Source organism: Dendropsophus ebraccatus, chromosome 6 (assembly GCF_027789765.1).
Source record: "Dendropsophus ebraccatus isolate aDenEbr1 chromosome 6, aDenEbr1.pat, whole genome shotgun sequence".
In the NCBI taxonomy this organism is placed as follows: domain Eukaryota; kingdom Metazoa; phylum Chordata; class Amphibia; order Anura; family Hylidae; genus Dendropsophus; species Dendropsophus ebraccatus.
The window spans coordinates 103,157,501-103,170,044 of NC_091459.1; the positions used below are offsets into that span (position 1 = coordinate 103,157,501).

Here is a 12,544-nt window from a genome sequence, read left to right on the forward strand (position 1 = left end):
CACTGCCAACTGCGAGCACTCGACACCCCACCACTCAGCATCTCCTGTTAGGGCCCAGTGGCTGAGGATCCCAGCAACCTAGAAACCTGTGGCTGCTCCGACTTCTATCATTCTATTCATTGAGAGCGTTTTTAGATGTTGTGCTCTGACTACAACATCATAACGTGAGCAAATCCAATTGCCTTTGTTTTCTCCTCCTTTCTCCCGGTTTTTACATTGGAGATGTTTGTTATAGGTGCACTAGAATAGAAGAAGTAGAGTATTTACATTACAATTGTGACTTCTAAGGCTCGACAACATCCTGTCAAAATGGGATGCCAATGTATCTATGCACAGACAAGCACCCATTTACTTCCAAGGTCCAAACATACTGAGATATTGGCTATGTTTTTTTTTTGGTCAGACCCAAATATAGTTGATCTTTAGAAAATTACTTGAATGTAGTAACCAGCTCATTTTGATGCTAATGAATCGTAATTCTTTATTAAAAAAAAAAAGTATAGGCCTTTATTTAAAGGGGTTATCCAATGGTACAAAAACATGGCCGCTTTCCTCCAGAGACAGCCCCTCTCTTGTCTCCAGTTTGGGTGCAGGTTTTGTAACTCAATTGTAGTTCTTGAAGTGAATGGAGCCTAATTGCAAACCACACCTTAACTGGAGACCAGAGTGGCCATGTTTTTGTTGCGCTGGATAACCCCTTTTAATAAGAATGTAATGATTACAATAGTCTTTAAAAAGGACTATTGCTAAGGTGGCGGAGCCCCCCCTTCCCCCCGGTGGAGCCCAGCACACTTAACCCTCCCTGCAAGTCCCGCTCCTGGTCCTGGGGCAGAGAAATCACGGGCCGAAGTGGAGCGAGCATGTTATCCAGATAATTAGTGATGAGTCCGACGTCCATCTCTATTGATTTGCATAACGTGCGCTCTGCTCCGGGTCGTGATTTCTCCGCCCCAGGACCGGGTACAGGAGTGGGATGTGCAGGTAGGGTTAGGTATGCCGGGCTCCACCGGGGGGAAGGGGGCTATGCTACCTTAGCCAGGCTGACAGCTTCCCTTTAATACCTTTTCTTGGATTGTCCAATAGCCGAGCCACATTGGTCAACGAAGCAACTCAGTTTCTCTTTACTTTTTCTGCCAACCATGTTTCTATCTCTAGCAAACCCCTGCTAATACTATTTGTTATAAAGACGGTTTACCCAAGGCAGAAAAATAGTCCTTAATGCCAAGCTCTATTAAGAATTCCAGGTGTGACCAACTAAAGTGGTCTCTCAACTTACAATGGCCTCAGGATACAATATTTTAACATACAATATGACTTTTTAGACCATAGTAACTTGAGACCAAACTCAACATACAATGCTACAGACAGTCCAGATCTTCGGACATGTGAATAAGTAGAAGATTCGTCAATAAAAGTGGCCATTTTACTGGTAAACCCCAGTATTACTGAAGTGGATGCAGTGTCTGGTATCTCCTCTACACTACGTATAACACCGGCCATTCTGTGACCCAGCCGGGTCACAGAATGGCCGATGTTACTGAAAATCATCTCAGCCGGTACCGGCTGGATGATCTTCACTTCTGGTGAATTCGGATGCGGGCTCACCCGTGAGCGCCCGCATTCCAATTCACCGCTGCACACAATGGACTGTGCGGCTGGAGCCACACGCTCCATTGTGTGAACTGACAGCCTTGTGCGGCCGCTATTCAATGAATAATGGCCACAGAAAACTGACATGTGAGTTTTTTGTGCGGCCGGATTGAATCCCAGCTGAAGCGTATACTATATTTATACGCTTTGGCCGGGATTCCATTTATTCCAATAAAACATATGTTTTGTATAAATCACAGATGTTGTTGCAAATTGCAACAACAGCCGTGATTTATGCAAAACATACGTTATGTGAAGATAGCCTGATACTACATGTCCTGTACTGCTCTTTACCTGTGCCAAGATAAGCTGCTCTTTTAGGCACCAGTTGAGGGCAACTTCATTTTTTTTTTCTGGGACCCTGACGGAACTGTACAGGACCCTGAAAATGCACCAGTCTTCTTCATAGGAAGTAATTTACAGCTTCCAGTATTTCTTTCTGACCGCTGCTTTATCTATCTTTTGGGATATTTTGCAACTTCTGAACCAATTACCAGTTTTCCATAGAATTATGGACAATGGTTTAAAAATACAATGGTTGTCCCAGAACCAATTAATATTGTATGTTGAGGGACCACTTTACTGTGCAAGAGAGTCTACAGCACCACTGATTCAAGTCTTGAACGCTTTATTTTGAAGCTCATAGGTATAAATCTAGTGTACAAGCTTGGAGAGCCCTGTATGTTGAAACATTGCTGTTTTATGATTATGTGCCTTAAGCTCTTGCACATTGGATTTTTAGGTGAATAGCACAACAGCACTTCGTTCCCATCCACGATACTCCCCATTGCTAAGCAGACTTCTCTGCACTGACCAGGTACAACAGATCTGCTCATAATAAACAATTTCTGATTAGGAAGCAGCTTGGTCGTTTGTACGATTTTGTTGCACTTTTTAACAGAGTTCAAAAACGTGACAACGGAAACAAAAATGCACAGTGTGAATTCCACTATAAGGTCCCTTTTACACATGCGCTTATTGTGTCCAGACCCATTCATTTCAATGGCTCCATACACGCATCCGTATGTGTTACGGAACTGTGTCGGAGCCGTGATACATGCCGCCAAAAAAATAATAAAAAAAAAATATTCTGAATGAAAGGGTCCATGCAAATGCAGACAGGTTGCAGATAATTATGCACATCCCAGACCCGCAGCCACAGGGGGGGGGGGCGCTATGGATGTGTGCATAAGGCTTAGAATTCTCTTTAAGCATTTTTCCTAACGTACCGTAGTTCAGAGAAAATGAAGGACTCATGTACATTGTTGTATTTTTACTACCTCTATCACATGGATCCATGATATGTTGCTCATGGACTACAATGTGCTCATAATATAACCCAGTGAGGGATTTTTATGGAAGGAGAAGTCTGGCTGGTTTTAGAACCCAGCAGGGGCAGGGGGAAATTTGATAATGAGTATGCAATTACCTCTCCTCATGCCTCCAACATGCTCCGGGATCTCCGGTGCTTTCATGTCACCACCCGGCTGATGGACTGGCCGCTCAGCCAGTCAGTGACTGGGGCGGGACGCCGCTCACCACGGGCATGGGGAGAGGTAAGTTCATTCTCGTTATCAAATTCTGGGGCGGTCCTGCCAGGAAGAAGTGAGTTCGCACTTGGTATTAAATTCTGGCGCAGTCTCTCCGCTCACCTCAGGAACGGGGAGAGGTAAGTTCGTTCTTGTTATCAAAGTCTCCCCTGCCCCTGCCAGCTTCAGATTTTAAGATCGGCGTACTCTTACTCAAGCCTCACCCCCATTCACCCCACCAGATTTATTAAGAGGTACGCGCCTGTCACTAAACCTAAACAGGAGCGAAAATCTACAACTAGCTCTTCCATAGACTACCCCAGAGGTGCAAGTTGATACATCTGCCCCTGTGTGCCTAGTTTTATACAGCAACAAACCAAGGTTTTTCGTCTTATGGATTATGTGAAAAACAGAGAGGAAACTACTGTTTCATGTTCCATCGCATGCTGCAAGAAGTGTTCTCCACTACAAGCACCTCATGGAGGCACCATATAGCAGCAAACAGAGAGTGCATGAGATGTAGTTTGCATCTTGTCTTCCTACTTTCTTGATTCTTCCATGCCTGTTGCTTTTTTACTTCACTTTTCCGTTTCGAAAAAATAATATTACATAATATTCCGGCAAATCATGTTCTTGTTCATTTAATATGCCTATTGAAAGATTCCTGTTGTGAATAAAAGTGCATTTGATAGAGCAAACATCAGTTTTACATGTATTTTTTTTCTCCCTGACTCCTGTGGGTGTTGTGTTTTTCTTGAACTTTGTAGTAGTTTGTAATGGCTGCGGGGGATACTTTTACCAGTGTTATAATCTTGAGTGTCTGGCATTGTGAGGCATGCTCGGGAATACTGTTCTTTAGCTGAGTGATTCTTTTCTGATGCTTATGAGTCACACTATACATCATATGCTCGGGAAAGTGTTCTTGTATACTGGGAATCAGCAAATAAGAAGCTGCAAGCTCTGTCATGTAATAGGCAGATACCTTAGTGGGAGCATAAAGTAAGGAAAAGAAGTGAGAATTCAGAGCACCTTGTTGCCATAGCTTCTTTTCATTTACTTTACCTTAGTAACTTGTTTCCGTAATTATTTATGCTGCCTTGGTCAGTGTACACACAGAGTCAATAAAAAGCAATGATTCTCTGTCCCTGTAGAGTTTCCTTGCATCTAAAGAGATACCATTCTCAGAAAGTAAAGTGGATACTGGTTAAAAAAAAGGGTCATTAAAGGGGAACTCCAGGTAGAGGTTAAAAAAAATGAAACTTCTGCAGAAGCATAAAGCATTTATTATCTATCCCATTTTTGAAACTACCAAAAATCTATTTGTTTTGGGGGGTTTTGTTTTGTTTTTCTGCACTTCCTGGTTTATCAGTTGTACACAGTACTACAGGTTCCAGAATGCAATGCTTTCCCTCAGCTGTTCATCACAGTCCTCCACCCTGCCTATTCCCCGCCCAAAGCTGTTGCAGAACATCTAGGCTGTGTTCACACATTGCAGTTTTATTCTGTTACTGAATTATTTGCAGTAATTTATGATTTCATTGTGGTCCCACCCACACAGCACACTGTATTCTCTACCTGTAACACCACACAGCATGCTGTATTCTCTACCTTTAACACCACACAGCACGCTGTATTCTCTACCTGTAACACCACACAGCACGCTGTATTCTCTACCTGTAACACCACACAGCACGCTGTATTCTCTACCTGTAACACCACACAGCACGCTGTATTCTCTACCTATAACACCACACAGCACGCTGTATTCTCTACCTGTAACACCACACAGCACGCTGTATTCTCTACCTGTAACACCACACAGCACATTGTATTCTCTACTTGTAACACCACACAGCACGCTGTATTCTCTACCTGTAACACCACACAGCACGCTGTACTCTCTACCTGTAACACCACACAGCACGCTGTATTCTCTACCTGTAACACCACACAGCACGCTGTATTCTCTACCTATAACACCACACAGCACGCTGTATTCTCTACCTGTAACACCACACAGCACACAGTATTCTTCCTTAATTTCTATCAGCTACCAGTGTGGCAGAACCGTACAGATAAGGTAATACATTGTATAGACACATTTTTTACTTTTAATGTACTTTTAATAGAAAACAAGTTTTTCTTATGCGGGGTTCCCATTTAACGGGGTTATCCAGGCTTCCAGTAACAGCACCCATCCTGTGCTCAGTTTGGGTGAGGTTTTGCAGCTCAACTTCTAGTGAAGCGAATGGAGCTAAATTATAGTACTGCACACAACCTGGGGACAGGGGTGGTGCTGTTTTTGTAATAAAGTAGTTTTTCAAATCAGGGGTAACCCCTTTAATAAAATATGTCATCAAGGGAGAAATCCCCATACTCCCCATCTCAAGCTTTTACATATACAAAATTACAGAAAGCGATCACACACATTCTGTGGATAAGTGTTCTAATGCAGAATACCCCTTTAAGTTTAAAGGAAATCTCACTGGCCCACATTGACCTTTTAGGTATGGTGGGCTAACCCTGGTGACACTTATCAGCTATGTCAGCTGCAGTTCACATTCCAAATTGCTTATATTTTTAGATAGCTGTTGGGTCAAGGAAACACATTATTCCTTTCATATATCTGTCTGTGCTTCCATAACATAGAAAAATGCTGTTATTCTTATGTTCAATGTGTCAATAAGGTTTTTTCAAGCACCTTAACTGGTAAGAGCTGTAATGCCTTCTCATTCCCCTCCCATCCCTATCCCTACTTGCTTCACAGCTGTAAGCTCCCAATCTCACAATTTGCACAGCACAAGGGACAGCTGACTAGTGTGCCCAATGCCCTCATTAAAACGTATAATGGTGCGTTTACACAGAGAGATTTATCTGACAGAATTTGGAAGCGAAAGCCAGGAATGGATTTGGAAAGAGGAGAAATCTCAGTGTTTCCTTTATTACCTGTCCCCTGTTTATAGTCTGTTCCTGGCTTTGGCTTCAAAAATCTATCAGATAAACTATGTTCATACATTGCGTTTTTACTGCATTTTTTTTCACATTTTGACCTTGTTTTTTTCACAGAAAAATTGTGCTTTTTTTTTTTTTTTTTTTTAACCATGATTGCTATTTTGCCAAAATTGCTAAAAAAAAATGTTGCAAAAATTTGAAGACTCAGCGAGGTATATAACTTCTACATATTCTGATCCCATAAAGATGGCAGAGACAGCAGCAGCATCATACAGATACAACAAGAAGGATCTGACAGGTGATGATGCCATCCTGTAGGTAACAAGTATTCAACTGCTTCAGGACAGAGCACTTCCTGAGACAAATAAATCATGTCATTTTCTAGTGGTCTTAAGCCTATTTTACATGGGTTCATAAGCAGCAAGGAGGTTGCTAAAAACGCTCCTTAGGCCGATGATCGGTTCGTGTAAAAGTGCTGGCAATCAGCCAGGGGGTGGGAAAATTTTAAACCTGTAAACCGGGCATATAAGTCTGATAGCAATATATTTAAATGGCCGCACAAATGAAAAAGTGATCTTTCGTGCGGCCTGGCTATGCAGTTAATCACATATTCTGGTGGCGCTGCAAACAAGCATCGATCTGATAGCTTGCGTTTTTGCATGGCCCTATATAGAGCTGTGTAAAAAGGACCCTTACTGCTGCTCATGTGATGTGTGATGAAATGTGTGAATGCTGGAATAAAATAGATGGCACCGCAGGACTACTGATAGTGAGTGTCCATTATATGGGCAAAAGTAAAAACAAAAAATTGAAGCCACATGTGTAATAAAGACACCTGCTTGTTTCAATGCTACAACCCTTGCTTGAGTGTATGTATAAAGACCTGAACAGAAAGCATCACAGTAACCTGAGGAGCTAGCAGGTTGGGACATACTATGGACGTAAACACTTATCTGTATTACGTACACGCAAAAATATCTTGTCTCTAATGAAGGTTTACATCATTATTGGCGCACTATAACTCAAGGCCCGTTTGGTCGTTACCAGACGACTTATAAAGTAAAGAACATTTTTCTATTAAAAACTATAATTCTACTTAGAAATCAACAGATTTGTGAAGACATATATTATGTTTTGTTACATCCACCCACCTTGGCAATCTTCTGGTGACATAAAATATGCGTTCTTTTTGCAGTTGATGATGCAGCCGCATGGGAGATGACTCCAATACTCAGAGAGGACAAACAGCGAAGTGGTGGTAGCAGCTAACAAAGTCAGAAGAAAACTTAATGTCTCGAAAGAAAGGTTCTGGAAGCCAACAATGTGCTGAACAGCCATCTGTATCTGAAAGGTAGAGATTTGATATGGTAACTGTCTGCTCCTCAACTGAAGGAGTAACAAACGTACAAAAGAATCAGATATTATTATTAGTTTTTCTCAACTTTGATATTGATGATCGATTGTTACCTATAGAAAAATCACAAGTGGAACTTGAAGACTGCAGTTACTTAAGGTGCAGTTGTGGGATGCTCATAGTTATGTTTCATGGCCCAAGCACCAGGGTTGTTCATGGTCCTACATACTGGACATAGAGCAACTTAGGACTACAGTCATCTACAGGTGGCAATAAAGTGGCTTTCCAACCCCTCTAAGAAAGTGACTCAGTGGCAGGCAAGGACAGTAGAAAAAGGAACAAAAAGTACATACTCACTTCTCTCTATCGTCCCAACTACAGTCCTAACTACCCTGTGGAAGTTCTCCCATGAAGAACATGCACACTCAGTATGGGATGGTGCACCAAACACTGGACTTAGCGGTCATATATAAGACCAAGTGCACATGACATGAGAGTATGGAGATGTCATCAGGACACTTCCACAGAGCAATCCGGAGCAGTGCTGAACTGCCTGCCGCTGGGTCATTTTTTCGAAGGGGCCAGAAAACCCTTTTAAGAGCTCCTTCACGTACTTATTTTTAGCTTTAAAATAGTAAATGTAATTTTAAACATTAAAAAAATGCATTTTTTTTTTTCATGTGTTTTAATGACATTCATATATGTGTTTTGGTGGCATCTTTATCTTGTATAATTTTGTACCTGCATTTTTCTTGGTGTTTTTGAAGATCTTTAGAAAAGCCTATGGGAAAGCTCCCAATAAATGCTATAACGAGAGCATAGTGAATTTTTAAAAACAGGCCCCCCAAAAAAACACAAAAATGCAACAAGTCAGAATGTAAGGGCATACTAACTTTGCACATAGGTTTGTGACCACCACTAGACATCCAAGAAATCCAAGGCACATGCTACTTTACTCACTACTGATATTTGTTGGCAATAGGCTACTTTCGGCCTGCTGCCTAGAAGAGGTTGGGAACAGCTGTGGATGTCAGTATCCCAATGCAGGCAGTGCAGGGATGTCAAAGCATCACAGTGTCTGCATCAGGATATGTACAGTAGAAAAAGGACTAAGCTGCTCAGAGTGGGAATGGAGAAAGGTAAGTTTCAGTTTTGGTTTCTTTATCTCTTATCAGTGTAAAGGAAGAATTAGAGTGAGGGTGCATCTAACTATTATATGGGGGCACATAGGGGGAGTTATTACTGTGTGGAAGCACAAAGGGAAGCATTTCCATGTAAAAAACAACTTTGGGGGAACACAAGGAGGAAACATTATTACAGTAAGATTATATACATTCAAAAATTCACACTGGTTTGGGCTAGCCAAGGATTCTTTACAGGAAACTATTCACTAATTACGTAGTCCGCATCCCTGCCTGGTATAACCAGCAAACTTTCATAAAGTCCTGCGCTCTATGTAAATGAAGCTCTACTAGTCATCTGGGCGTCTTAAGCCATGTAGTCATGGTCACCAGGCATGTCAGTGCTGTAATCACGCTCTTCTGGGCATGATTCAAAGTGCTGTATCTCCAATGATGTCACAAGAGGTGGGCCTTCGCATTAACTAGAGGTGGGCGGCGCTCTGACGTCTTACTTACAACGGACCTGTGCAGTATAGCAGTGTCCTTTCCCCACTGTACTGAGCATGTTTGGTGTAAGGAAGACGCTGGAGCGTCACCTCTTGGTGACGTCATGGAGATACAGCACTTTGAATCACACCCAGAGGGGCGTGATTACAGCGCTGATAGGCCCCTTAACCGTAACTACTTGGCTAAAGGAAGACGCCCAGATGACTAGTTGGACCTAATTTCCATAGAGCTTGGAACTTTATAAATGTAAGTTTGCTGTCTATACCGGACAGGGACACAGACTACATTAATATGTTTCAGAACTGTGCTGGCTGATGTTTCCTTAGCCCTATAGGCATTTTTTTGAGAGATTGCTTCCCTTTAACATGGCAAATGCTGCATACAGTACATAAGTTTTACCTTAAAGGGCCATGTTCCCACTTTGTATGACACCGGCCACTGTCGAAAAAGATCAGATCATCCTCACTGCCTCTGAATTCGGATGCAGATGCATCCGTGTGCGCTCGCATCCAAATTCCCAGCTGCTCACCATCCATTGTGTGAACTGACAGGGTCTGACATGTCAGTTTCTTGCGGCATCGCTAGGGATCCCGTACGGTGTATACTATGGGGGACATTTATCAAAGGGTGTAAAATTTAGACTGGTGCAAACTGCCCACAGCAACCAATCACAGCTCAGCTTCCAGCTCTTGTGAAAGGAAAGCTGAGCTGTGATTGGTTGCTGTGGACAGTTTGCACCAGTCTAAATTTTACACCCTTTGATAAATCTCCCCTATAGTATACACTCTGGCTGGGATTCCCTCAGCGGCAGCACTACATAAGTACCGTAGTAATAACGGCTGTGATCAACAATGGCCGTGATCACTACAGTACTTGCGTAGTGTGAACATAGCCTAATAATGGCGCCAGATAATTTATATCTATGTTGCACACACTTGCGCAATTTACCACTAATTTCTTTACATTTGTAACCTAAAAGTCCCATAAGTAGACATGTGACATTATTGATTTTTATCATCGGTCTAGTAATGCTAACATTCTCTTTGAAATATATTTTACTATGTACAAGCTGGTCCACGTCATCCTAGGTCCTCTAAGCCGGAGCCAGTCTGCTGTTGTTTAATTAACCTTTTCCTCCTGTACAACATCTGTCCACATTAATATGTATCACTGCAGCCATCCCTGACCGAGCAGCACTTAATAAAACATATATTTTCCTCCGTTTACTGCCAGAGCAATGCCTTTGTGACATGTCAAGGTTGTAGACACACAAAAGCAATAAAGAGCTTTTACTTTCAATGAGTGTATTAGAGTAGCATGCCATAAGTGTTTAACCTATGCTTAGCCATAGCTGTCCACAGAACCAGTAGGTCCATCACTTCTACTCTCCGTTCCAGATCCTAATAGCATATATAGAAATACCTGTCACAGTAGCAGATGTAAGACGTGCACAGAGAATAATTAAACTGTCTGTTACATGACACATTACTTTTTATTGACAGCATATTGCAATATGAAAGAGCATGCTTTTACCATGATTGGAAGCCAGAGAATGACTTTAGTCAAAGCAAGTATGAGGGAAAAGCGCTTCTGAGCAAAGAGCACGGTCACGCTCCTGCTTCCTCTGGTGCCGCCCGTACTGTGCCGATCATCACCCAGACTCCTCTTGTACATAGCCTCTGAGCTCACACAATTCTCATTGAAATTCTTCAAGGTTTTTCCGGCAGGATTATCAGGAGACATAGACGAGGCGTTGCTGCCCAGAGGTGTATTCGGGGTTAGATAACCTTTAGCAATATCTCTATAATTGAAATATAGTAGCTGATCCTGGTTATCCGAGCAAAGCAACTGGTGAGTTAGAGGGACAGAGAAGACTGTCAGAACACAAAAACAGAAAGAATAAAATGCGAATAAAAACAGCACGTAAGAACTGGTGCAGTCAATAAGGCATCCCCAAGACGTGGCACTGTATGTACCCCAACCACAAAACGGAAGTGCACTTATAATCAAACTGACTAGCCATGTGCCGACAATTGCCCATGATATCTTAGGAGGCATTTTGGTAGTCTCATAGTTTGCTGGTTTGGTAGCTGTACAGAAGTTGTAGGAAATGATTATCGATGCCTTTAAATTGCTTGATACCCCCTGAAACAGGTAGAGGAAAGCAGCGGCTGTGCACAGTGGCTGGGAAAGCAGGCTATTAGTCCATTGTCTTACCATGAAGATAGACGCAGGTACTACACACAGTAAGTCATCCACGCACAAGGAAGCCACTAACATAGACAGCGCAGACCTGTTCTTTATCCTCACCAAGGACACCAGAGAATAGATGCTGCTCACCAAGACGATTAACGTCAGAGTTAGTGTAAGACAAAAAAGAAATATATTACTAGTAGTTGCCGACTTTGGTGTCTCTGTACTTAACCTCGTGCTGTTTGCATACACAACAGTTGTTGGAACCGACATTGCTTTAGTCGTATATTCTCCTAAGATATGATGATAAGGTTTACTGACAATGCGTCATCCATGCTTCCTTAAATTTCCTCCCGAAGGCAAAAAATTTATCATTTTTCCAAACTTTGTTCTTCTTCCTGAAGCTTTACTTTAATAAAAGTTCTATCGAAGCTGAAGATTCCATCCTCAAGTAGAGCGCTCGGGAGCCAAAGTCTTGTGAAATGCACCGTGCCTTCTATAAGCATCGGCAGCTGTAAAGTTCCGGATCCTTGAAGTAATGACAGGGTAAGGAGGCAGCATCTCCATCCGTTACTCAAACATCCTGCCCGATGTGAATAGGTTGTAAGGTGAGCCGTGGAGAGAGCAGAGGAGCGGATATAATCAATGTTTGCTCTGCGAGGACGGTAGTAGAGTGAGATGTTCTTTGAATCAGTCTGTTCAGAGCTGCAGGAGGGTGGAGTCTTCTCTCCGGCTCTCAATAGGAAGAGGAATAAAAGCATGAGTATGATGTATATAATCTCTCAGCTTCTTTCGACAACTGTTCAGCTCTAAATGCCTTGTATCCCTGAATCCTTCATGTTCATAGTCACCAAGTCTACAACATGATGCAGCAGACAATAAACTTAATTTATTTAATTAAAAATATGTAGTGTAGATAGATGTATTTATTTCATACATGCCAATACAATACTTAGATAAAACCCAGGGTGTTCTAATACAGTAGAAATGACCACTAAGCTAGGGATATAGTATACAGAAGCTCGTGTACAGCACTGTAACACTTGCCTAGCACCGTCTGTTTACAAGATACATTTCCTTGGGGGAAGGGGAGGCTTACGGTATATCCTTCATTGATTATTGTAGTAATCATCAGGTCACATTCTGTCATTTATTACAGCACTTCCTTCAATATATAGAACCTCTGTGGACTATGGATGAAGGGTGTATGGACAAAGGGGTAAGAGTAAGGTTTTAGT

At 42.2% G+C, this 12,544-nt stretch overlaps 1 protein-coding gene across 1 annotated transcript in view; it reads right to left on the minus strand.

Moving 5' to 3' along the window:
* GPR149 (G protein-coupled receptor 149) overlaps positions 1 to 12,023 on the minus strand; it is a 57,925-nt gene extending 45,902 nt beyond the window's left edge. The window contains exons 1-2 of the mRNA XM_069973901.1: positions 10,647 to 12,023; positions 7,283 to 7,475 (exon numbers count right to left, since the gene is read on the minus strand). Coding sequence (XP_069830002.1) covers positions 7,283 to 7,475; positions 10,647 to 11,579 — 1,126 coding nt within the window. The 5' untranslated portion in view covers positions 11,580 to 12,023. The remainder of the gene's footprint in view (positions 1 to 7,282; positions 7,476 to 10,646) is intronic.
* Between the last annotated feature and the right edge of the window lie 521 nt (positions 12,024 to 12,544).